General features: G+C 43.8%; 1 protein-coding gene and 1 non-coding gene across 2 annotated transcripts in view; both read right to left on the reverse strand.

Annotated features, from left to right (window-relative positions):
• Positions 1-27,608, reverse strand: part of MYO10 (myosin X) — a 256,624-nt gene that overhangs the window by 43,210 nt on the left and 185,806 nt on the right. The window contains exon 20 of the mRNA XM_055422243.2: positions 85-209. Within this exon, the coding sequence (XP_055278218.2) occupies positions 85-209 (125 nt within the window). The remainder of the gene's footprint in view (positions 1-84; positions 210-27,608) is intronic.
• TRNAS-ACU (transfer RNA serine (anticodon ACU)) lies at positions 23,513-23,595 on the reverse strand. Its single transcript has one exon. It is a non-coding gene; the product is annotated as a tRNA-Ser (tRNA).

The following is a 27,608-nucleotide window of genomic DNA, read 5'->3' on the forward strand; positions in this document are numbered from 1 at the left end:
TGAGCACGCCCAGCATCACCTCGGGCTACAACCCTTTCCCCAATCTCTTTGAAAAGAAAGAGGGTCTCTGTAGCTCCATCTTGCCTTTTGTAAAAGTCCTGGAAGGGTCTCCGGACGGCATAGCCAGCTTTCCGGATCCTGACTGTCTCCAGCATCCCCGAGTACCGCAGCTGGTTGACCACGACTGCCTGGTCAAACTGGTCAGGCATCTAAGATGTGCCAAAAGATGAGAAGACGAGGTTATTAACAAGACCGCCCGCACCACAGCTGCCCACACATACACTTTGGGCCTACACAAATACATAGAAGAGAAAATGAACTCATCCCATGTACCTACAGACTTGTCATAATAGCCAGCGCTATCACTCCTGCCCCATCCTTAGCCACGTACTCTTTGTTCCTGGATTTTTTTGGGAAACAAGTCCCAGACAGCACACCCTCTCATCTGTAAACATATATCTTTTTCTTTTTTTTTTTTTAACCACACTGTGCTGCATACAGGATCTTAATTCCCCAAATGAGGATCAAACCTGTGCCCCTGCAGTGGAATCATGGAGTCCTAACAACTGGACACTAAATATATTAATCCTGGAACATACAAATGAAAGACAGAGGAAATCAAACCAAGACTTAACATTCTGAACCGTATTCTCAGATCTGCTCAGTTGCCAAACAAACTGGCATTGCTGACAGGACAATGGTCTTTCAGGGAAAAGCCCAAAAGTAGGCCATTTCCCATTCACAGTTTTTGAGCAGTGACTTGTTTTTTTTAATCTAGACACCCCATTTCCTTTAAATAACTTGTATTTTGTTGTCTTACAGAACTGTGTATAAGATGACTGAAAAATAGTGCCACAGGACCCAAAGATGTTGTCAAAAAGTGCAAAGACATAAAGTGGCTTAAATTTGTGAGCTTTAAAAACACATCCAGTCATCAGCACGAAATCAGGCTGAAAGGCACATTATCCTATTCGCTTTCCAAACTAGCAAAACATAAATCTGAAGAATGCTTTGCAAATCTTTGCAGCATTTGATGGAAAAGTTGCTGTCCCATGCAGCAGAATGATTTCTCTCGTATTTAATTTCTCCTAAAACACTGTAGTCAAACCGTCTCTACTCGGCAGTATTCTACCCAAATCTAGCCAATAAACTAGGGCAAATACCCAAAGAATTGTGGCTCACTGCTTTCTAGTCAATTATTTCAAATATTCTTAAGACAAGAAAGAATAGAATAAAAGCATGAAAAAATTAGCCTTGGTTACTCCTCTACTTAATCTCTGGATTAAAAAAATGGAGAGGTGCAACAGTTCTGAAGGTATGTGGTTAAAAGTTCTTAGATTTACGTGGGGATATAATCTGAACCCACAATGACCACCAGAGAGCTAACATAAACACTGAATAAGACATCAGGCTTAGTTACCTGTTAAATTCATAGTCAGAGAAATCTACACACTTCATGCTTAATCATTTGATGCTTGGAGACTTGTCCAATTTTTAAAAAATCTAAACTTTCACCATTCCTGACCCATAGTGTTTTTCCCTTGCTCCTTTTCTTTCGATCTCTACTTAACAAAGTCCATACAATTCCTTAGTTTGGTACTAGTTATTAAAACTCTGAAAAATACTACTAAACAGACCCCCTATCCATCAAGTCCAGCCGCACTTACCATCTTCCAGTCCCTCCGAGGAACATTGCACATTCAGTTTCGCTCTCAGGCCAAAATTCATATGGAAAACAACTGCCACACTGACCTTTCCGCCACAGCTAAAGACACTGAACAATAATGAACACCATGCCTGTGCTTTAAAAAGTGCTCGGTCGCCATGACAACCCCTTCCATTCTCGGGCTAATTAGTGTGGTGTGGTTGTAGGGTTTCATAGAGCCCAGGGAGGGGAGGGCGGGAGGCAGCCACCAGGAGTGGCCACTCTTTCCAGGCTCCCATTGTGACCGTGCTTCTGCCCCTTCACAGAAATTTAACCAGGGGAAGGCGGATCTCTGGGCAGATTGTCACCCTGGGCAACCCACAGGGCCATGGCGAGGGGAGTAGACCTGTATTTCCATTGGTGGGTCTCTTGTGAGTTTTAACTTTTCTTTCTGGTTCAAAGATGACACAGCTTGGGGGGTGGGCGACAAGTCACAACTCAAAGGCATGTGTCCTTTTGAAACTTCCCTCATGGCCTCCAGTCCACACTGGTAACTAGTTGTCCAGAACTGGAGGGCCCCCCTTCAAAGACTCCCTGCAGTGTCCTAACTGGGAAGTTTTGCTGGCCAATAGCTAAGGAGGACGGAGAAGGAAATGGCAACCCACTCCAGTGTTCTTGCCTGGAGAATCCCAGGGATGGGGGAGCCTGGTGGGCTTCCGTCTATGGGGTCATACAGAGTCGGACACGACTGAAGCGACTTAGCAGCAGCAGCAGCAGCTAAGGAGGATTTGGGAAATAACAGCCATGGACTAGGGTAATTAAAGTCCCAGGAGATCCATCTACCAAATATTAAATGAATAAACACCTACTATGCGTCAAGGTTTTGTGATTCATGCTTGGGGAGAAAACATAAAAATACGTGCTAGATTCTTTTGTGTCTTAAACCAACAGCCCTCACCAGAGTAGCGCATTCATTATAACTGATGAACCCACAGGATCCGTCCTAATCACCCTGAGCCCACAGCTGACGTCAGGGTTCACTCTTGGGTGTTCACATTCTGTGAGTTTTGATGAGTGTGTAATGACACGTGTCCGTCATCAGAGCCTCAGACACAGTGGTTTTGCTGCCCAAGAAATTTCATCTATTCACCTCTACCTCTTCCCAACCCCTGGCAACCACTCATAGTTTTACTGTCTCCACAGTTAATTTATTTTTTTAAGAGCAGTTTTAGGTTCACAGCAAAATTGAGAGCAAAGTACAGAGAATCCCTTATACCGTCTGCATTTCACTTGCATAGCCTCACGGGCTGATTCTGTCTCCAATGACCCTGGAATTTAGGAGGGTGACAGGTATGCCAGATGTCAGTGCTTATATAGTAGACAGCCTAATATCAAACTTCATCTGTCCACTGGCAGACGAATGGATAAAGGAGTTGTGGTACATACACACCGTGGAATACTACTCAGCCATAAAAAGGGAGGCACTTGACTCAGTCCTAATAAGGTGGATGCCTATTATACAGAGTGAAGTCAGAAAGAGAAAGGTAAATATCATATACTAGTGCACAGATATGGAATCTAGAAAGATGGTACCGATGAGCCTATTTGCAGGGCAGCCATGGGGACGCAGACATAGAGAACAGACTTTTGGACACAGTGGGGGAAGGGCAGGGCGGGACAGGTCGAAAGAGTAGCATTGGAACATACACATTACCATATGCAAAATTAGATAGCCAGTGGGAATTTTGTGGCATGATGCAGGGAGGTCAAATCTGGTGCTCAGTGACAACCTAGAAGGGTGGAAAGGGGTGGAGAGGGGCAGGGAGGTTCAGAGGGAGGGGACATATACATATACCTATGGCTGATTCATGTTGATACACGGCAGAAACCAACACAATATTGTAAAGCAACTGTCTTCCAATTAAAAGTGAATTTAAAAACACATTGAAAATTAAAATTGTGTTCCTTGGGAATACAGAAGAAAGAAAAGTACCGAGATGGTACAGGTGGCACATGAATTTGAATTAAGATCCCACAAGTCAGAATCTGGACTCTCGCATCTACAACTCAGTGCTGGGGGGATGGGACATTCTACACAGAGAAGAGGCGGAGAGGAAACCTCCGCTGACAGTGACACAGCACTCAAGTCTGAAGCCAGTGCTTCCAGAATCAGGGGCTGCCTGCTGGGGTCAGACCTGGGCTGTAGGTGGACCTCCCCTCCCCCTTCCATTGGTAGTGGCAAAACTGGAAACCAGACCAGAGGAATGGCCGGGTATACGTTGATATCATGCCCATCATGAAATATTATGTGCCCATTAAAAAATAAGCACAAATTAAAAATGCCCCTGTAGGGACTTTCCTGGAGATCCCAGTGGTTAGGACTCTGTTTTCACTGATGAGGGAGTGGGTTCAATCCCTGATTGGGAACCATGATCCCACAAGCCAAGTGGTGTGGTAAAAATAAACTTAAAAAAAATTAACAAATTAAATAAATAAGCCACAAATATTAGATACAAACAGTATATAAAATAATTAAATAACATATAACTGGGCTTCCTTGGTGGCTCAGCTGGTAAAGAATCTACCTGCAGTGCAGGAGACCTGGGTTGGGAAGATCCCCTGGAAAAGGGAAAAGCTACCCACTCCAGTATTCTGGCCTGGAGAATTCCATGAACTGTATAGTCCATGGGGTTGCAAAGAGTTGGACACAACTGAGCAACTTTCACGTCACAGAGAAATAAATACTAAATGTATTTTTAAATACCCCAGTTAACTCTCATGTGTAAGGTGAGAAAAACAAGATGCAGAGAAGTATGTATGAGAATCTCATTACTGTAAAACAAACAGTGGTCCCATGAAACATAACACCTGCTCGACGTACGCACATGTGTGTGTGAATATATACATCCAGATACACAATGTGCAGAACAGGACAGGAAGAGACATGCCAGGCTGTTGTGGAGCGGGGGGCACTATTCTGGGTGGTGGGAAGAAGAGACAGCTAAGGAAAAAGGGGGGAAATCAGATGGCACTAAAAGAAGGAAATAATCACATACATACCACGTGAGAAATTTCTGTCTGGCTGTATATCTTTGAAGACAGTTAAAAATTTTTTTTTTACAAAGTGAAAGAAAAAAATCAGTTACAGAATGGATTCTAGAGGTCCTTCATGGAATAAGGTGGAAATGGGGGTAGAGAAGCAGGGAGACCAGGGAAGAAGCTGCTGAAAGGGTACTTTAAAGTGGAAGCAACCCAAATGTCCATCAACTGATGAGCAGATGAAAATGTGCTTCATATCCATGACATGGAATATTATCAGCCATAAACATGAAGCGCTACCTGCTACAACATGGATGAGCCTTGAGAACACTAAGTGAAAGAAGCCAGTCATACAAAAGACCACATGTTCCATGATTCCATTCATGTGAAATGTCCAGGACAGGAAATCTACAGGGACAGGAAGTACAGTGGTGGCTGCTCAGGGATGGAGAGACAGAGGGGCAGCAGCTGACAGGTAAGAGGACTTCTTTTTAAGCTAATGAAAATGCTTTAAGTATGGGGGTGAGGGTTGCACATATCTGTGAATATGTGAAAAACGACTGAATGGTATGCTCTAAATGAGTCAATTGTATGCTATGTGATTTACAGCTTAATAAAGCTTAGAAAAATTGTAAAGCCAGACTGACTCAGCGGCATTTAAAATGGACAAAAAGAGATGGATGCAAGAGAAAATCTGCATTCTGGAGATAGGACTAAATACATTTAGCTTCAGGTAATTTAATTCTACAAAACAAAACAAAAACTAGAGCTTCTCCCCTTACAATCTGAAAAAATAAGATTTCACAATGCCTCAATAAAACAAGTGATGGATAACAGGGCATGCTAATCCCGCCACAAAAATCAATTATGGGTAAAGGCAAGCTTTGTAGCTAAAAGTCTACATAAAGGGCAACAGAAGTGCTGGCAGACAGGACACTGGACAGGGAAGGCGTTTTACAACAAAAGAAGAAAAATGCATCTATGTGCTGATGAATACGATTATCCTGAACAGTACCTAGCCTTCCATAATTCCAAAAGTATTGTAGACAGACAGTAAGAAGTATGACGGTGGGACTTGGAAATAGTCACCTGTCCATAGTAAGGGGATGCTCAATCTGTGCTTATTTAATTAATGAAAATAGAAGGAGTTAATTATCTGTGGGTCCTTGAAGTTCTAATGCTTTTCAGTGCTTGAGACCTCATGGATCTGAGATGTCCTAGATTTGAAACCAAGGAGCCCTGAGAAAGGCCCGGGGAGAGCAGGTGGGAACACAGTCTGCCACATAGAGGTGGGTGTGTGTGTGCCTGTCTGGCACCAGCCAGGACTGCAGGCAGAAGGCATTCTCTCTCCTCTGATGGGAAAAGACACACACACACAGACACAGACACACACACACACACAACTACACAGACCAGAAACCAAGTCGGGGTGGTGGGGAAATCCACACACACTCGGGGGTGATGGGGAAATACACACACACACACACACACAGACACACACAGACACACACACACACACACAGAGTAAGCACTACATTCCCTGGTGGCTCAGATGGTAAAGCATCTGTCCATCAATGCAGGAGACCTGGGTTCAATCCCTGGGTCAGGAAGATTCCCTGGAGAAGGAAATGGCAACCCACTCCAGTACTCTTGCCTGGAAAATCCCATGGATGGAGGAGCCTGGTGCAGGCTACCGTCCATGGGGTCGCAAAGAGTCAGACACGACTGAGCGATTTCACTATTATTCACTATTAGACCATAGACCAGAAACCAAGTTGGTGGTGGTGGGGAAATCCAGTCCTCCTGCTAAGGTGAGACCCTCTCCAAGCTTTGGAGTCTTCTGAAGAGAAGACCCCCTGAGCGGAGAGAACCAGCTGGACAAGGACGTAGGGCTGGCACAGAACCAACTCTGACTCCACTCTGCTGTCATCCATTGTCATGCAATATCACTTAACATGGATCTGTGAGACCATTTTCTTAAAAATTTGCTATGAGGGGAGAAAACTATTCTCTCTAGAAGAAATGCTATGCTTTATCTGACTATACACTCATAAATTGATGACTATCAAAACTCACTGTGATTTACTTATGCACACCGTGCCAAAGAGGAATTAGGCAAGATAAAATAAACTGGAAATAAACACAGTGATTAAAAGGGAACAAAAAGTAGAAAATGAATCACATTCACCTTTTTACCTTGGTTGACAGGAAGCTCAAGCTTAAATTTACTTTTCAACAATAACTTTTGTTAACCAGGTATATTTTATTTTGCCTTAATTTTTGGATCAGGCTTCACAGATGTTAATCAACAGATTATCAGCTTCTTTAAGGAAGCTATGTTATTTTTATAGTCTAAAATAAGAACCATAAAAAGATAATCTTAAAAACATTAATAATTTTTAAAAAAGAATTCTATTATTCTACCCTCAAAGAACTGCTGATGAGTATACACACAGGATTTCAAATGGTTTCTTAGCAGCCTTGCAGGAATCAAGTCCTCTAATTTGATACGCCGGAGATTCCCACAGCTATCCTTCAACTCACACAGCACCTGAACGCAGAAATCCGATGGGGTGGGTGTGATGAGTAATACTATTCCATTCTGCAGATGAGGAAACTGGAAGTGAATAATGCTAAAAGACTTGTTCAAGCCAGTTTTAATATTTGCTTAAATCACACGAAGTTCAAAGTGCTTTGCATTCCTGAAAACTAGTATGTGAATCAAACTTGATTCAAACCATATTTTCCAACTGATACGTTATAAAATTGGAGACATATTTCCATAGGATACTATTCTCAAAGAAGTTGAGCTGGAAACTTCTCTAGGGAAAAGATTACAGTGAAATCTAGGCAGAAAATGTGCCTTGTATTGTAGCATTTCCAGAAACTCTGGGTCTTCTGGGCACATGGAGACAGTATCTAAAAATAGTAACACTGAGGAGGGGGCCTTAGAAATAACCTGTCAGGTACAGATGTGATGTAAATGCAGGTGATCAAAGATCACAATTCTAAGGGCCATGACAATGTAAAGCAGAAACTGGTTCACTGCACTGTGAGTTCAGTCAAATATCTATACATGGAAATAACTAGTGGACAGAGGAAACCTTCTGGAAAATCTAACAGCAAATTCTGAGCAAATCCATCTTTGGTAACTGTTAACACAGACAATGAAAGACTGATAACACGTTTCACTGCATCTCAGTCTCAGAGAAAGGACAGAATTTAAATGTTCTTTGACCCACCGGTGGTTGCAACTCCTGCTGCCTCTCGTCTCTCCTCCTTGGGTACCACCTGCCATGGACAGGTGCTGGAGAAGAGCTGACACATAACACTCGCTGAACCCCATCCCATGGAATGAGCCTGCCTGGGACAACACATTTAATGCTGACTGCTTCTGCTTTCATAACAAATGCAACTTGATAATTCAGGCAGGTGCTTCTGAACACAGGCTACAATTTATTTCCAGAATGAGTCCTAGGAGATGCTTAATTTATTCGAAGTCTAAAAACTAACCACTTGATAGGATCACAATGTCTTAGAGATGAGGTAAAAGCAAACATTACTATTTTCATCAATTGAAAGTATTTATTAAGAATCTTTCATAGACTGGGGGCTTCCCTGGTGGCTCAGATGGTAAAGCGTCTGCCTGCAATGCGGGAGACCTGGGTTCGATCCCTAGGTTGGGAAGATCCCCTGGAGAAGGAAATGGCAATCCACTCCAGTACTCTTGCCTGGAAAACCCCATGGATGGAGGAGCCTGGTAGGCTAAAGTCCATGTGGTCGCAAAGAGTCGGACACGACTGAGTGACTAATATTTTCACTGTTCCATAGACTGAACAACACAAGCTCTGGGATGCATCAGAGCAAATCCAGTCCCTGCTTTGACCCAACAAATGCAGGCTTTCTTTGGTTCCCCAATCTGCTTGGTGGTGAAACCTAGGTCTGGCACTATGAGTCCCCAGAACACAGAATAACCAGACATGGGATTTGAGCCTTATACCTACATGTGTCTTATTGTCCTACTTTAGTAGCCTAATAAATTTGTTTTTAACTTCATATTCCAGGGACGTCCCTGGTGATCCAGTGGTTAAGAATCTGCCTGCCAATGCAGGGGACACAGGTTTGATCCCTGGTTCAGGAAGATCCCACATATTGCTGGGCAGCTAAGCCCGTGTGCCACAACTTCTGAGCCTGGGCTCTAGAGCCCAAGAGCTTCAACTACTGAAACCTGCAAGCAGCACTGAAGACCCAGAGCAGCCAAAAATCAATTAATTAAAAAAAAAAAAAACACTTTATATTCTCTAAGACTTACCCCCGGCCCAACACTGGTAGGTTGTTTCTGAAACTGAGTGGTGTAACATTCGAAAACTAATAAGGAGTTCTATTTTTTATTGTTTTTTTTAATGGCTTCTGATTTGCTTCCTTGATGAAATACTGTCAACTTTATTTATGTACATGGCAGCTTTGCAGTGGAGGGACTTGTTACACGGTCCATATTATGGAGGATTAGTATCTAGCTTTCCAAAAAATATTAAGTTGATTCTTGCATAAAACCATTACATGACTCTTCCTTTTGATAAGTAAACATTGTGGAGTGAATGAGAAACACCAGTGTTCTAAAGAGGATTTAATATATTAGGTATATTCGTGTTATGATCAGATCATGGGATATGGGTTTCCCTGGTGGTTCAGACGGTAAAGAATCCACCTGCAATGCAGGAGACCCAGGTTTGATACCTGGGTCGGGAAGATCCTCTGGAGAAGGGAATGGCAACCCACTCCAGTATTCTTGCCTGAAGAATCCCGTGGACAGAGGAGCCTGGTGGGCTACAGTCCATGGGGTCACAAAGAGTCCGAGACTGAGCAACTAACACTTTCACTTTTTTCATGGGATACACCTTTACCCTAATTCAACTTTAAAAGGAAACAAATAAGAAGGCTGATAACCCATCATCAACTTTAAGAAGTAAAAATATTACAGAAGGGTTTACCAAAAATTGACCACACTAATAAAATACCATTCCCATTGAGTCTCCACAAGACTCCTGTCCTTACGTCTTACTAATCAACAAAAAATTAAGACATAAGACCTCTCAATCTTTATTGGCTGTTTTGTTCCATCAAATTCTCAAAAGCAGTTAATAAACAGTGGACAGGGGTTTACCCTGCTTTTGAACGGTTTTCAAAAGCACAGTTGCTGAAGCAGCAGTGTGAGTTTCCTGACCTCACAGGAAGTAAGCAACAGCCAATTAAACCAGAGACAAAGGTTCTCTGTCCCACATCAGTCACTTCTCTCCCGCGCTGTTCATCATTCAAGGCAGTTGCTGCCACTTGTTACGTTTTTCATTTTGAGAAAGAGGCAGAAAGAAATTCCCCCTGGAGAAGAAGCAAGCCTACTCCCCTCCCAGGTGAGGAAAGGGAAGCCTCTTGGTTATATGAGTGGCGAAAGCTGTCAGTCAGTCCTGGGGGTCGGATTATAGAGCCTGGATATTTCTAACCCACCAGATACAGCCTTCAAAACCACACCCTTCCCAGATGGGCGCAGTTTAAAAAAGCAAGGCAAACCAAGCTGTTGTAGGTGGGCACTGTGGTCCTCACCTCGGATCCACACAAACCACAACACTTAATGCGGAAGAAAACTCTGAACATAAATAATATACAGGCACATCATGAAACCTTTCCAAGGCACTGTGTTAGCACTGTCCTTCTCCTGCCTGTTCATGAACTGACCACACACCAAATTAACACAAAAGCTTCAATTTCCCAGTGAAGCCCCCCACCCAATACGTTCCAATCTATTTTCCCCATCAATGCATCCCACCCACCCTCTACATCTAACTCAGATGAGAAGTAACTCTGGCAGCTCCTTGACTACAACTTCCTATCTTGGCTCAGCTGAAGCCAGCTTCCCCACCTGAAATGTTCTCCCATTGTCTATTGAGTTTCATGGGTCTTTTAAGGGCTTTGCAAACACTCCCTCCTCAATAAAATTGTCCTGGATGCATCTAATTCGTGCCGTCTGTGACCTCATCATGCTCTTTCTCATGTCTTTTTTTTTAATTGACAGTTAAATTACAATCGTCTTAGTTGCAGGTGTATAGCAAAGTGATTCCATTTTTTATATATATAAAACAGATTTATATATATTTATATATGTATATTACATATATTTACATATATGTATTTCTTCTTCAGATTCTTTTTCATTATAGGTTATTACAAGACACTTAAATGGCAACCCACTCCAGTATTCTTGCCTGGAAAATCCCATGGATGGAAGAGCCTGGCAGGCTACAGTCCATGGGGTCGCAAAGAGTCAGACATGTCTGAGCAACTTCACTTTCTTTCTTTTCTTTATTACAAGACACTGAATATAAGTCCCAATGCTATACAGTAGATCCTTGTCGTTTCATAAATCGTAGTGTGTATCTGCTAAGCCCAAACTTCTAATTAATTCCCCTTCCCTTTCCCCTTTGGTAAAGGGGAAGTTTGTTTTCTGGGGGCTTCCCAGGTGGTGCAGCAGTAAAGAATCTGCCTGCCAATGCAGGAAACCGAAGAGAAGTGGTTTCAATCCCTGGGTTGGAAAGATCCTCTGGAGTAGTAAGTAGCAATCCACCCCAGGATTCTTGCCTGGAAAATTCCATAAGTAGAGGAGCCTGGCCGGCTATAATCCATGGGGTCCAAAAAGTTAGACGTGACTGAGTGAATGAAGCGTGTGTGCGCGCACACCCTCCTGCATATAACTTATGTAAATCCTCCTGTATACTTCACCGCAGTGCTTAGTCGCTCAGTCATGTCTGACTGTGTGTGACCCCATGGACTATAGCCCGCCAGGCTCCTCTGTCCATGGTGATCCTCCAGGCAAGAACACTGGAGTGGGCTGCCATGCCCTTCTCCAGGGGATCTTCCTGATCCAGGGATTGAAACCCAGTTCTCCTGCATTGCAGGCAGATCAAGCCCATAATACCTGATACAGTGTAAATGCTACCCAGATAGCTATAAAAATAATGTAACTGCTATATAAATAGTTGCTGGTAAATTAATGTTTTGTGTTTCGGAACTTTCTGGAATTTTTTGTCCTGAGTATTTCTGATCTGAGGTTGGTTGAATTCCCGGATGTGAAACCCTTGGATCAGGAGTGTTAACTATATTTACTCAATTGAGTTGAACACTTCCATTCACACAAAAACATACACGTGAATGTTTATAGCAGCTTTATTCAAAACCATCAAAAGCTGGAAGCAATCTTCATGTCCTTCAATAGGTGAATGGAAAAATAACTGCAGTATTCATTCAATGGAATTTTATTCAGATTTTTTTTTTTTTAACTCTCAAGACCCCAGAAGACGTGGTGGAACCTTAAATGCACAGTGCTAAGTGAAAGAAGACCCTCTGAAATGGGCATATACTGGGTTGGCCAAAAATCTCCTTCAGGTTTTTCCATAAGAGGTTACAGAAAAACTTGAATGAACTTTCTGGCCAACGCAATAGTATGTATGTGATTCCAATTTCCTGACATTCTGAATAAAGCAAAGCTAAAAGTAGGGGTCTGCAACCTTGGGACTGCAAACTGGTACCTCCTGTCAGCGGTGGCATGAAATTAGAAATACAGAGCACAATGCACGTAATGCGCTTGAATCATCCTGAAACCATCCCCACCCACCCCTGGTCCATGGAAAAACTGCTTCTACGAAATCATTCCCTGGAGCCAGAAAGGATGCAGACAGTAGAAAGAGACAGCAGAAAGATGAGTGATTGCCAGGGCCTCGGGGAGGGCTGAACAGGTAAAGAATAGGAAAATTCTAGGTTGAGGAAACTGTTTCATATGATACCATACCAGACATGATATGTATTCATCTTTCTGTTATATGGAATCTAGAAAGGTGCTACCGATGAACCCATTTACAGAGCAGCAGTGTAGACGCCTGGCACCAAGAATGGACCTGTGGACGCGGGGTGGGAAGCAGAGGGTGGGCTGAATTGAGACGGTGGCCTGGAGACATACACACTACCGTCTGCCAAGAGCTATGATGCAGGGAGCTCAGGTCAGGCCCTCTGTCACAACCTAAGGGGTGGGACGGGGCAGGAGACAGGAGGAGGTTCAAGGGCAAGGGGACATATGGATACCTACGGCTGATTCATCCTGATGAATCCACCATAATACTGTAAAGCTATTATCCTCCAGTTAAAAACAAACACAATTTTAAAGACACATAGAACTTTACAGCCAAAGAATGAGCCTTGGAGGATCCTAGGAAACAACTCAGATTATCACAGAAGAATCTGAATGTATTACAAACGTATGAAACAACATCGCGGGAAGGACTGAGCGGAAAACCTGCAACTAAGGTACAGCAGCGTTGGACACGGAGTCTAGTCTAAGACTCAGAGGCAAAAGGAGTCACCTAAAAGCACGATATTGTGGTGGATAAAGCTGTTTCCTGCGGGGTGTAAACGAACAATTCTGATACCACTATACCTCTACACTGCAATAGAACCATTCAACAAATGCACGGTGGAAGAAGACCTTAAGGAAACTAATTCTGCCCAACTAGAGTTGACTCACTTTCATGAAAACAGCAGCAGAAAAACCCAGCTCTGATGCTGTCTCAACCTCAACTCTAAATAAAGGATGCCAGTCACAAGGTCCAAGCTGTCCTCAAAATGTGTTTCTAGGGAACAAGCCCAAAAACTCAGTTCAACAGCTACCTCGTTTTTCAGTGATTTACATGACACAACTGGAATGTGTTTCCATGGGAAAGAGTTCAGCCCACCGTGTACCGAAGACACTTTCTGGCAGAGAGTTTAACTAGGACAGATGTAAAATACTGGGAGATGCAAGCAAAATCTGGTTTCCCCATTATCGTTGAAGGAAAGAAGAGTGCATGCCAAGGGCTTTTTAAATAAAAAATAAAGAGAATATATGCAATGAAAGCCCCACAGCTCTCCTGGAGAAAACCACTCTCGCCAGCTTCCTGTGTTGTCTTCTGGATGTATTCTATGCGTGCACGGATACGGACGTGCACCTGTGCACATGGATGAACACATGCTTGAATTTTTCTTCTTTTCTTTTGAAAGCAAATAAAGACATGTTCAACGCTTTGCTCTCTTCGCCCGAGGTAATCTTGGAGAGCTGTTACGACACACAGACCTCCCAGGTTTCTTTCACAGCAGTACACTGTGCTTTACCAGAATGGGTATGCAATCAGCACTCTTTGCAGGGACACTGAGGCTATTTCTCCCATGAGCTGTTTTCTATTTCGCTCTTATGGAATGAAAGGAAATACAGTGGGACTGTGGAGTCCCCACGCCCGAGAATTTCCTATCAGTACTTCCATCCCAGGCCCCCTCTTTGCTTCATGGTGAATGAATCCTGTACTTCTGATGCCAATGGTGAGAAGCCCACAGAACAGGAAGGTGATTACCCTAGTGTGAAGAATTATAACCTCCTCCAAGATGGAGATCATCCAACCTCTACTGGCAAGGAAAAACAATTACTAGGACACCTGATATGTCAGACTGGCTCTTGATCTATGAGAAGATTACACTGTGGACTCCCTGATTATATAAAGTGTCAGCAACACTTCAGTACATTTTAGTCAATCAATTGGAAACTAAAGATGAGATGGCTAACTAGCAACGCAATGATGCAAATTTCTATTATGTTCTGGTATTTCTAGTCCACATGATGGATAGAAACCTAAAGGGGTGTGTTATAGTAAAAGGTTGCATCTTAAGTAATTTGATAATAAAAAAATACCAGCTACCTTACCCATGGAACAGGGACCTCTTTCCATTTTACGTGTATCTCAATCTTTACAATCCACCCTCTGAGTAAATCAGTCCATGATGATCAAATGAAATGTGAGATTAAGGAGAAGAGAGGCAGACATTCAGGAAATGCTACTAGCTGACATTTGCATAGCACTGTGTAGACCAGATGCCATGTGTTCATCTCGACTGCCCTGTGAGGTGGGCAGGGCAGCAATTAGTATCTTCACTACACAGGTCCAAAGGATGTGAGTGATCTAACCCGAGTCACACGGCAGTTAACAGGACACAGGAATGACAGGCACCCACTTCTAACATCAGAATTCCTGCAAATTCTGCCAAAACTCCCCTAAAATGTAGGAACTCCTCTACTTATAGACAAGTTCAAGTCCAAAGTGACATTGTGTGAGTAGCTGCTCTGATTGTCTGTGAGTGGCTGATGTACTTCCATTCTAGTGCATGGATCAGTCTGTATTTATGACTCTTTAGGGAGGTGGTGGTAATGGGAACAGTACGAATACTGCTAGCAGTAATAGACTAGCAGCAGCAGCAGCCAAGGTAGCAGAATAATGACTGCTCACATATCTGTGTCATGCTGCATGCTCACTTCATAATACTAGATTTTATTTTATTATTTTTGGGAGCATTTGGATCTTAAATTCCTCGACCAGGGATCAAACCCTCACCCCTGCAGTGGAAGCACAGAATCTTAACCACTGGACTAGCAGGAAAGCCCCTAGCTTTTATTTAACTTTAGCCACTCTTAAGGTAGCACTCATCATTCCCATTTATGACCAACCTTGACAGTATATTAAAAAGCAGAGACATTACTTTGCCAACAAAGGTCCGTCTAGTCAAGGCTATGGTTTTTCCTGTGGTCATGTATGGATGTGAGACTTGGACTGTGAAGAAAGCTGATCGCCGAAGAATTGATGCTTTTGAACTGTGGTGTTGGAGAAGACTCTTGAGAGTCCCTTGGACTGCGAGGAGATCCAACCAGTCTATTCTAAAGGAGATCGATCCTGGGTGTTCATTGGAAAGACTGATGCTAAAGCTGAAACTGCAATACTTTGGCCATCTCATGTGACGAGTTGACTCACTGGAAAAGACTCTGATGCTGGGAAAGGTTGGGGGCGGGCGGAGAAGGGGACGACAGAGAATGAGACGGCTGGATGGCATCACCGACTCTGTGGACATGAGTTTGAGTGAACTCCGGGAGTTGGTGATGGACAGGGAGGCCTGGCGTGCTGTGATTCATGGGGTTGCAGAGAGTCGGACATGACTGAGCGACTGAACTGAACCTCAGGAACAGAGAGGTTAATTAACTTATCTAGGGTCACAAACCTAGACAGCATATTAAAAAGCAGAGACATTACTTTGCCAACAAAGGTCCGTCTAGTCAAGCTATGGTTTACCCAGTAGTCATGTATGGAAGTGAGAGCTGGATCATAAAGAAGGCCAAGCGCTGAAGAATTGATGCTTTTGAACTGTGGACTTGGAGAAGACTCTTGAGAGTCCTGTGGACTGCAAGGAGATCTAAGTCAATCACAAAGGAAATCAGTCCTGAATATCCATTGGAGGGACTAATGTTGAAACCAAAGCTCCAACCCTTTAGCCACCTGATGCGAAAAGCTGACTCACTAGAAAAGACCCTGACGCTGGAAAAGACTGAACACAGGAGGAGAAGGGGATGACAGAGGACGAGATGGTTATATGGCATCATCGACTCAATGGACGTGAGTTTGAGCAAGCTCCGGGAGTTGGTGGTGGACAGGAAGGCGTGCTGCAGTCCATGGGGTCGCAAGGAGTTGGTCAGAACAAGCCTGAGCAACAAGGGTCACAAAGCTCCTCTGAGACAGAGTCCAGTGAGTGAGGACCAAGCCTGCACTAGACCCACAAGCTATCCCGCTGGTCTGCAAGGTGCTTTTTAGGAGGCAGGGTGGGAAGTTCCTGCAGTTCAAGAGTATTCATTATTTAACAATGGAGTTTGTTTCCTGATACATTTGCCCTAAATATTTCTGAATGAAATTCATCACAATAGCTATCTTAGTAGCAGACTTTAAGCCAAAACAGAAATCAATTTCTTGGATTAAAACACAAACGAGACAATATATTCAGCTGGAGCAGGGGCTAGCAAAGGACAGCCTTGCAGTCACATCTGGCTTGCCACCTGGTTTGTAAATAAAGTTTTATTGGAACACAGCCATGCATTGTGACTGCTTTCACAGGACAGTGGCAAAGCTTAAAATATTTACTGTCTTGCCAGTATTAGAAAAAGTTTGCCAACCCGAGTTGGAGAATCAAAGCCGGGAAAATGTGCACTCAAATAGCACAAATTGAATTGTGTTCCAAGGGTAATTCTACATGAGATTTTGAGAAATAAATATGCAAATAAAATGTCAATAATTTTGAAATGTATTACATGTTGAAATAACATCTCAGATTTGTTGGGCTAAAGTCTCATTCCACAAAAATTCCTTCCTTTTAAAAGTGGCTACTGGAAAAACTTTAATTACATATATGACTCACATTTTATTTCTACTGGACAATGCTGCTCTAACAAATCAGGCTGAACCTCTGCCCTGTAATGACTTGGGCAGTGAAAGAATAACAAAACTTAATACTGTACTTTGAAGCTTGGAGCATCTTTTATATAAATGAACTGTCAAGACTATTTTAATACAAAGCTTATAGAGAGACAGACAACACCTATCACTTCTCATTGAAAACATTATCCATTGTTCAAAGATGAAAAGCAATACTCACACAAATAATGTGAAATAGAAGAGACCTCATGAAGAGTTTTCATGAGGGCAATGACGCTACGCAAAGGAATGAGATGTGAAGAATTTCCATTTACTTCACATAAAGTGTAAAATACCGATACAGTGATTCTCAAATGAAATATGCTGATTTCATTTTCCTAATGAATTTATGTTTTGTTTCCAAAATCACTCCAGAATATTCTAAGCAATTAAATGTGTTTTCTTGTTTGACAAGTCATTGACCCTAGCGTCTTCTGCACCTATGATGATGATGAACTAGAGAACCACAGGGGGAATCTCTCATAACATTAGACTGAACAGGCCAAAACGGGAACACACACATTCTCATCTTCTTTCCCCCAAACTTGGCAAGTAAAGGCCTGGAAAGGCTACACAGCTAACAGCTCCCAAAGTTTGGCTGGAGCAACTTAAGTGGATCCATGGGGCATTTCCTCCTTTGATTCTTAGCTGCCATTGTGCCCATGTCCCATACTTGTTTCCAAGCCCCACAAATGGCCTGAAAACCGCACGTATTTAACATTTGGTCGAATGGTTCCTTGAGTTACAAGAATATAAGTCTCCCCCCGCCCTCCACCGCCCCCACCTCCCATGGCTTCTTTCTTCCATTCTTATTCCTTTCCGGTTTCCTGCCTTTAACTACCAGCCTTGCACCTGCTGCTCTGACCACCCTTCCTCTTCATGCTGGCTGTGCACGTGGAATACAGCTCACTGCTGGGTTTCCTCTCCTCTCCTGCATACTCGGCAGGCACTCTGACTCCCTCTGGGCCACGGATCCCCAGGAAACCCTGCAGGAAGAGCCTGGTCTTCAGGCCTGCACATCAGATCCCTCCTGGGTACCAGGCACCCTAAACTTTTCTATTATGCCCTCCGCCACTCACGTGGGGCAGACAGAAAGAGTTCCTGCAAACTTGAGACCCCTGGATTGCTAAAAGTGGAGCTGGCATTTAATTCTCATCACTGAAAGGAAGTGATGGTTTTCTTCTAAAACGCAAAGCAGCAAATAATGGTTCTCTATTATTTAAATATGAGTGACTATCTATATGAAGGATTTTTGGTACCTTATTTAAACCTGAAAGAACTCTATTAAGAGAAGGGGCAAGCCAGAATGATTATTCCCTTGCATGCATCGGATACAACTTGTGTGCTGGGTCTGAGGTCCTGAGGCTGGCAGGCACTAGAGTCTGTGCCTAGATTCTGGGTCTTCCTTCTTGTAGGAAAACCAGGAAGGCGTGACTCCAAGTGTGGCCTGTGACAGGTGCTGGCCCATGAGGAGATGGATCCCGAAAAAGAGAGGAAGCATTTAGGAACTTTAACAGCATAAAGAAAGCTGAGTGCTGAAGAACTGATGCTTTTGAACTGCAGTGCTGGAGAAGACTTCAGAGTCCCTTGGACAGCAAGAAGATCAAACCAGTCAATCCTAAAGGAAATCAACCCTGAACATTCACTAGTAGGACTGATGCTGAAGTTCCAATACTTTGGCCACCTGATGTGAAGAACTGACTCATTAGAAAAGACCCTGATGCTGGGAAAGATTGAAGGCAGGAGTAGAAGTGGACGACAGAGGATGAGATGGTTGGATGGCATCACCAACTCAGTGGGCATGAGTTTGAGCCAGCTCCGGGAGTTGGTGATGGACAGGGAAGATTGGTGTGCTGCAGTCCAGGGGGTCACAAAGAGTTGGACATGGCTGAGCAACTGAACTTTGAACTGAACAGCAAAATGACATGGCCACACCATTTTTTATTCTGTTTTTCAGAAGTACCAGTCCACAACGAATTAGCAAGAATTAAAAGGGTTCCTCTCTTGTCACAGGTATTTTGAGAAGTACTGCTGAACTTGGGGTAGTGCTTATCAGAAATTTCTTGATAATCATGAGTACACAAATCGGCTGTTATTACACCATTATCAATCTTGCATTAAAGTACTAGACTTACTCCCCTTTCTATTGTTTAACACCAAATCAAGCTCAACAGATAAGGAAAATGTACTTATCTAAATCCTTCCTCAAAATTGTCAACAAGCACAAAGTACCTATTCAGAAATTCTGATATCACATTTGTTAAAAGTTCTCCGAACTGTACACAAGATATAATTCAAACATTTTTGTATTTCCTTATTTCCAGCTTCATCCTTTCCACTCTTCTTCTAAACTTTTATTTTCCAGTGGGACCCATGAACGCTCCCTTGTTAACGGAGCTCCCACTGTACTCAGGGCAGCTGTCCTGGGAATGAGATCATTCTAAGTGAGCTCTGCAAACCCATTCCCCTTTGCCAGATATTCACTCTAAACTTTCTATGGAGTGAGGCTCAGCAACAGGCCTCAAGCTGGCCCTAGAACCAAGCAGAGAAGCCAGGACCAGGGAGATGTGAGACAAATCTACTGAAAAAAAATTTTTTTTCTTTCTAATTAAAGGACAGCTGCTCCTTTTGGCAATCTTGATTCCTTTCAGAAGTAATGTTTACTCCAAAAGGGCAAAGCCTTGGTTTGATTTATTCAGAGATGCATCCCAAGAGTACAACAGATTCTCAAAGACTATCTGCTGAAAGAACTAAATGAGGATGTTTTGTGAAGACGTGATGGTTGCCACTATGGTAGCCATTTTGTGACCTTGAGGAAGGACCGGAATTGCATATACATCAATGTGAAGCCCTGATATTGCGAAGTCTCTGAACAAACGCTTCTTATTAAATGTGATCTGTGTGTTCTTGTGTAGGTCACTGTTGGCTGAGTTATTTTGTGTCTTATCACTGGAGAGCTGGGACTCTGCCCAAAGGGACACTGAGGGGTATCGTGTACGTGTGTGACACACCTGTATGGTCTGATGGTAGACGGAAGAGGTTCAATTTTAGAAGCGAAGGATCACCCCTGGCAAGTACGGGGTGCCAACAGGGAATGGACTTAGACCAGAAAGATCAAGCTGCCTGGTGAAGATGCAAGGTTGATATATAGCTTAAAACTCTACAGTGGTTAAGACTATCAGCCACAAAAACACCCAGAAGGCAAACGAGGCACGGAGCAGAGGTCAGCAGTGGCAACATGAACTGGTGTGCTCTGCCAAAGCCAGACAGACATCCCACGGCTGTGGTCAAGTTCAAATCTAGGTCTGGAAAGTAGGAATCAAAGACAGAATGAATGGACCCAGGTTCTGTGAGCACGGTGGGGACCAGTAGGTGGTGGTCTCATGGGAAACAGCCAGACGGGCAGGAGGCTTGGGACATGGTTTGAGGAAGGAGGTTCTCAAAGTGTAGCAAGGACCTGATGAAGAAGGGGAGAGAGGGGAGGGAGGAGGAGGGCGGGGGAGCTGGCAAAGAAGAGATGTTCTCAGGCCTTGGGTGGGTCACGAGGTGAGGTCATGTGCAGGAGTGGAAAGGCTGACATCAGGTGAGGGGTGTGGGAGGGCTTCGAGGGAGGGAGGCAAGGGCACAGAGGTCACCTCCTCCAAGGCTGGAGCCAACGTGCCCTAGAATCCACTGGAGCACTTTCCTCAATATTGTCCAGCAAACCATGGAATCTGAGACACAGGACAACTTGAGTATCACCCAAGACAAGGCTGTCCCTCTGAAGGGAGGTGAGATCAGTGAGCCAAAGGGACCTCACAGACTCCGCAGGTTCATAACTACACGGCTCACCTCTCCTCCCAGACCTGAGACGCTGTTTCACGTCTGGGATCACCGTGTGATTATACAAAGCTGTACACGTACGGTTTGATGGCTCCTTAAAATATGTGTTCTGTGTTCCCATTTTTTGAACATGAAAGGCCCACAAATGAATCGAGCTGAAGCAAGAAAACAATGAAATCCCAACATGGGTTCATGAGCAAGAGGAACTAAGGGACCCAGGTCTGTGTGAAGGAAAGGACTGAGTCAGTTCTCTTAAACGAGGGAGTAAAAACAACGGAAGAATGACAGGGCAGGTTGGACGGCGAACGTAAATTCCAACTAGGTCTCATATATCTAAAGATCAGATTCAGCAGTGCAAGATGAAAAAAAAAATGATCCTGAGAGTCAGTTAGTATGTGTTGAAAGACAACCTCAGAAAAACATAGAGACAAATGGCGGGGGGACTAAAGATTTGTTTTAAATCAGACCACAAACCCTGACAGAGCCAACAGATCATCCAAACCTAAAGCTATAAACCCTATCTGGAAATCCTCACAGGGCAGCCTCTCTCTTGGGGTATCATCTATTGTGATTTTATCCAATGATTGTAATTAAACCCTTTTTATCTTGCCAAACTAAGCCCTGATCTCACCCTATTCACTGCTGGACTATTTCTACTTCTCCGTCCACCATATAGGACAGGTCACAGTCCCTTTTGTTCAGACTTGCGGTGAAAAACCACGCTGAGAGCTACTAATTGAGGGGCAGCCGTCCCTCTTTGTAGACTTTGGCAAGAAAGCTCAAATCAGTCCTGAAAATGCTAAAATAGCTGTGAAACTTACCAAGTCATTTCTGCAAAAACCCAGGTCATGTTGATATGACAACGATGCTGAGGCAGAGAATGTAAAGCAGGGGATGAGGAGGAAAGACAGGTGGACGCCCAGGAGCCAGGCAGCCAGGAAAATGTGTCCACCTGCGAGCTGTCATAGTCCACCAGAGTCATTACTCTTATGATGTTGATCAGTTGGGACTAGGGTATGCCATCATGATAACATAAATCAGTGTACAGATAACAATCAGGAGAATAAACTTGTGGTCTCTTGCTTTTGTAATTGAACTTCTGAGACAAAACACTTCTGACCCACTGAACACTAGAGACTGTTCACCATACTTAAGTTTCAAAAAATTTTTCTTTTTAAAACATCAGGATACACAGAAAAACAACAGTTCTTAGAGACAGAAAAACCAATGGTTCTTAGAGACAAGAAGGTCAAACCAGTCAAGCCTAAAGGAAATCAACCCTGAATATTCATTGGAAGGACGGATGCTAAAGCTGAAGTCCCAACACTTTGGCCACTTGGTTCGAAGAGCTAACTCATCAGAAAAGACCCTGGGAAAGACTGATGGCAGGAAAAGGGGATGACAGAGGATGAGATGGCTGGACGGCATCACCAAATCGATGGACATGAATTTGAGCAAGTTCTGGGAGACAGTGAAGGACAGGGAAGCCTGGCGTGCTGCAGTTCATGGGGTCACAAAGAGTCTGGCAAGACTTAGTCACTGAACAACAACAGAGACAGATAAATAAAAATTCATATTAGGACCAAAGAACTTGAAATGTCAGAAAGTATGAACACAGCAACTCGGAAAATTTTGAGCTAAAACCCAGAATGTCAGTTATTAGAAAGAATGTAATTTCATCAGATTCTTCATTGTTGGTTGAGAGCTGAAAGGAGCTTAAGAAATTATCCCATCTCATCATCCCATTTATATAGGAAGAAACTGAGAGAAAGCTACCTGTCTACATTTGTCTAAAAGAATGTGCTAAGAAAAGAGTTACCTCATTGATAATGGATGTGGCTGGTTTATAAATATTCATCAATACAGGTTGGGCTATCAGAAAAAATCAAACGGAGAACGTTACTTGAAAGCCTTTTGGTGGGGTCTGGCCTGAGAGAGGTGGCATCGTATTGGCAAGTCCTTGGTAAGGTCTACTGTCCCGAAGGAAAATGAGGGCTTGATGAGCACGGCCTCCTAGGAGCCTTTTCTCTTGCTTATTCATGTATTAAAGTGGCTGTCTGCAAGTCATAATGGGAAATTAGCCAGCCTTAGACACAGCCAATATCTGTTAAGCACAAATTAGGAACGCCACAAAATATTCCACTGAGCACTTGAAAATTGCTAGCAAACAGGTCAGGTGATGCCCAAAGGCCAGGTTACTCCCATCCCCAGGGCCTGGACAGGACTGGTTCTGGCTGGAGTCCCAGCATCCCAGAGCTGTGTGACTCAAGATGCTGAAATCTAGAAGCCCCTCTTGACACCCCTACCTGGGGAGAGGACTCAATGAGAAAATTCAAGGGAGGCACAGGAGACAGCATACTTAGGGCAGTAACACACTCTTTCTCCTCATCCGTCCTTATTACATGTGAAAAACATATTTCACACACCCCCTAAAACTGTTAGTCCCTCAGTCGTGTCCAACTCTGTAACCCCATGGACTACAGCCCACCAGGCTCTTCCGGCCATGGGATTCTCCAGGCAAGAATACTGGAGTGGGTTGCCATTTCCTTCTCCAGGGGATCTTCCCCACCCAGGGATTGAATCCAGGTCTCCTGCTCTGCAAGCAGATTCTTTACCATCTGCACCACCAGAGAAGCCCAAAAGCCGTATTTGACAAGGACGGGACTTGAACCCACGCATGCAGAGCACAATGGATTAGTAGTCCATCGCCTTGGAACACTCGGCCACCTCAACACACTTCCCTTAGCGATCCAATTTACTTATTAACACTCACCATGTTTCCCATTCACACGCTAGTAAAGTAACGCTCAAAATTCTCTAAGCCAGGCTTCAACAGTATGTGAACCGTGAACTTCCAGATGTTCAAGCTGGTTTTAGAAAAGGCAGAGGAACCAGAGATAATTGTCAACATCTGCTGTATCATCGAAAAAGCAAAAGAATTCCAGAAAAACATCAATTTCTGCTTTATTGACTATGCCAAAGCCTTTGACTGTGTGGATCACAATAACTGTGGAAAATTCTGAAAGAGATAGGGATCTGTATGCAGGTCAGGAAGCAACAGTCAGAACTGTACATGGAACAACAGACTGGTTCCAAATAGGAAAAGGAGTCCGTCAAGGCTGCATATTGTCACCCTGCTTATTTAACTTCTATGCAGAGTATATCATGAGGAACGCTGGGCTGGAAGAAGCACAAGCTGGAATCAAGATTGCCAGAAGAAATATCAATAACCTCAGATATGCAGATGACACCACTCTTATGGCAGAAAGTGAAGAAGAACCAAAGAGCCTCTTGATGAAAGTGAAAGAGGAGAGTGAAAATGTTGGCTTAAAGCTCAACATTCAGAAAACTATGATCATGGCATCTGGTCCCACCACTTCATGGGAAATAGATGGGGAAACAGTAGAAACAGTGGCTGACTTTATTTTGGGGGGCTCCAAAATCACTGCAGATGGTGAGTGCAGCCATGAAATGAAAAGACGCTTGCTCCTTGGAAGAAAAGTTAGACCAACCTAGACTGCATATTAAAAAGCAGAGACTTCGCTTCTCGACCTTTTGGCTAAGATCAAGTGTAAAAAGCAGAGACATTACTTTGCCAACAAAGGTCCACCTAGTCAAGGCTATGGTTTTTCCAGTAGTCATGTATGGATATGAGTGTTGGACCATAAAGAAAGCTGAGCACCAAAGAACTGATGCTTTTGAACCGTGGTGTTGGAGAAGACTCTTGAGAGTCCCTGGGACTGCCAGGAGATCCAACCAGTCCATCGTAAAGGAGATCAGTCCTGAATATTCATTGGAAGGACTGATGCTGAAGCTGAAACTCCAATACTTTGGCCACCTGACGTGAAGAACTGACTCATCTGAAAAGACCCTGATGTTGGGAAATACTGAAGGCAGGAGGAGAAGGGGACGACAGAGGATGAGATGGCTGGATGGCATCACCAGCTCAACGGACATGAGTTTGAGTAGACTCTAGGAGCTGGTGATGGACAGGGAGGCCTGGCGTGCTGCAGTCCACAGGGTCGCAGTCAGACACAACTGAGTGACTGAACCGACGTTTCCCATTCTTAGATTTAAAGCATAGTTCTCAGGGTTCTGGTAATACTTCTTCCATGAATTTACTTTCCCATACATCTACCCTACATGGATGTTATGTTCTTCATAAATTCTATCTAAGGATATGGTCCCAAGTTAAGAAAGTGGTGAACAAGAAGAGGAAACAGAAGCCTCTTCGTGCTGGGACAGCCAGTCAGTGTGGAAGGCCTCCACAAACACACAGATGTTGTCTCTTTCCAGAGAGACAAGTATGATCACTATTATTTATCTACCAGCACGACCAGTGGTGGCCAGTGTGTGCCCGAGTCTGGGCCAACAGACATGATCACAGTTAACCTTGCAACCACCTTAAAAATGGGCGACTTCAGTCCTCACACCATCAAGGAGGCAACTCGAGCGGCTACACCAATGTCACATGGCTTCTAATACATCTTGGCTAATCATTTTAATCTAGAACTGTTGAAAGATTAACCAGTTATATCAGTCTGTGTACTACGGAGTGTCTGAAGGACAGGCTGCCTTATGCACTAGCAAACAGAAATACAATCAACTTGTCCCCTGAGAATCAAAAAACCTTATTCCATGAGTCCTAGAATGCGTAGAAAAACAGGCCCAGGTTAACTGACAGCTCTAGAGTCACTGGGCAGCCTGGGATTAGGTATGAATTAGAGGTCAACTTTTGCGATTCAGGCCACAAAACCACGGGACCAGGCCAGGTGAGACCAGTGTGGTGGAAAGACACATTGTACACTGGTGACTGTTCTCAAATGTCCTCCTGGGTCTGGCTTCACCTTTTCCCACATCCATGATTTGGCCTCATCAACTGTATCTGAAGCCAGAACATGATTTATTAACTGAAATGGAAATGATTTAGAGACAACCTATTCATCGGTTCATTTCCTCCTGTACTTTTGCACCCAATGCCTCAAAGACAGTTACTAGTCAACCAAAGAGTACTGCTTCATCTACGCCCATACATCAGGGGGGAAAGGGGGCGAAAGAGGATGAGAGGGTTAGATGGCATCACCAACTCAACGGACAGGTGTTTGAGCAAACTCAACTGGGCGAGTGAACACCAACAAGCTCCATCCCATTCACAGTACCATCAAAAACAATACAATGGTTAGGAATGAGTGTAAACAGGGAAGTGAAAGATCTGTACTTTGAAAACGATGGGGTTGCAAAGAGTCGGACACGACTGAGCGACTGAACAAGTGATGCTATGTCAGTCAATCTATTCATCTCTCTCTACACCTGCTCTCAGCTCTTCAGTTTACCGATGGCACAGCACCCAACAGAGTGCAATCCGGGTTTCAGGCTCAAAGCAGAACCAAGAAGAGGAAAGCCTGCACACCCTTGCCAGTTGCTAAAGGCCCTTCAAATATTCCCAAACCGCTTTCTCAACTGTTTCAATACTTCATGCCAACATGCTGTAACAGAGAGAGTGGATGTGCTCTGGGCAAGCAAGGTGAGTAATGCAGAACAAGTGGCAATTGTATTGTAGTTCATTTTTTGCTTGGTTTTTTTTTTTTTGATCAGGCATGAGAAGGGAAAGGCTTTAACTCAGTTGACACTGGCAGAGCCCCAAGCCCGTGTGAACCGGGAAATGGCCCAGCACAGCTGCAAATGCAACCAGCGCTCCTGAGCAGGAATGGACCGGGTGCTGATGCAACGAGGCGACAGACCATCGTTGGTCCAAGAGCTGGTCGGCGGCACTGAGATTTGCAGTGTTTCGTACATCTGATCCCAGATCCCGGCACTAAGGGGCTGGGTCTGAACCCTGGAAATCCGAATCACATGACATCACCACCAGGTCCGACCTGCCCTTCCACCTCCACTCAGAACTCATTTTCCTAATCTGCAAGGCACCTCCAACCAGAAGGCTTTCCAGGGTGCCTGTGTGCACCCGTAGTTCAGTGTAAACTGAACAGTCCACACTTCATGGAATTGATGTAATGAAGGCATGGAATCAAACATGAAGGCCAACTTTGCAGAGTTAATACCAAAATCAACAAAAGGAAAAGAGAAAAAGAAGCCAAGCCAGGCTAATTTCCCTTCTGTAATTTCTCAAGTTACAATCAACATATTAAAGAATCTTTGCATTTGGGGTTGGTTTCACTGGCTCAGCAAACTGGCCCCAGGCCGCTACTTCTGTAGTGTAACAAACTTATTTAAACTGTCCTCTACTTATATGGCACCATTGACTCAACGGACACGCGTTTGAGCAAACTCCGGGAGATGGTGGAGGACAGGGAAGCCCGGCATGCTGCAGTCCATGGGATCACAAAGAATCTGACACTAGTGAGCACTGAACAACAATTACTCATACGTGTGACCACCTTATTTAAACTGTTCCGTTGAAAACAATGTCAAGGGATGCCTGAAAGATTTCATAGTCAAGCCTCTGTCCTGTGCCTAAAGCATGAAGGCTGAAATCGCAGGAACTCAAACTTCTTGTGCATAGTCAAACTTCATCTTCTGGTTTCTAAAGAGACTTTTTACAAAAGCATCGCTAAAAAGTACCCGAAACATTTGTTCGCTGGTGAAGTTTTCACCGCATTTTTAACAGGGACACTGTCATTTCATAAAGACAAACTCAGTCTATCACAGAATTCGAAAGCTGAACAGTATCCCCTTTTAAGTGAAATACTGGCAAACGAAGCATCTGGCGCACTTTAATGGGCTGTTTT

Source organism: Moschus berezovskii, chromosome 18, assembly GCF_049115385.1.
Source record: "Moschus berezovskii isolate FMDL1 chromosome 18, NW_MosBer_1.0, whole genome shotgun sequence".
NCBI classification, from domain to species: domain Eukaryota; kingdom Metazoa; phylum Chordata; class Mammalia; order Artiodactyla; family Moschidae; genus Moschus; species Moschus berezovskii.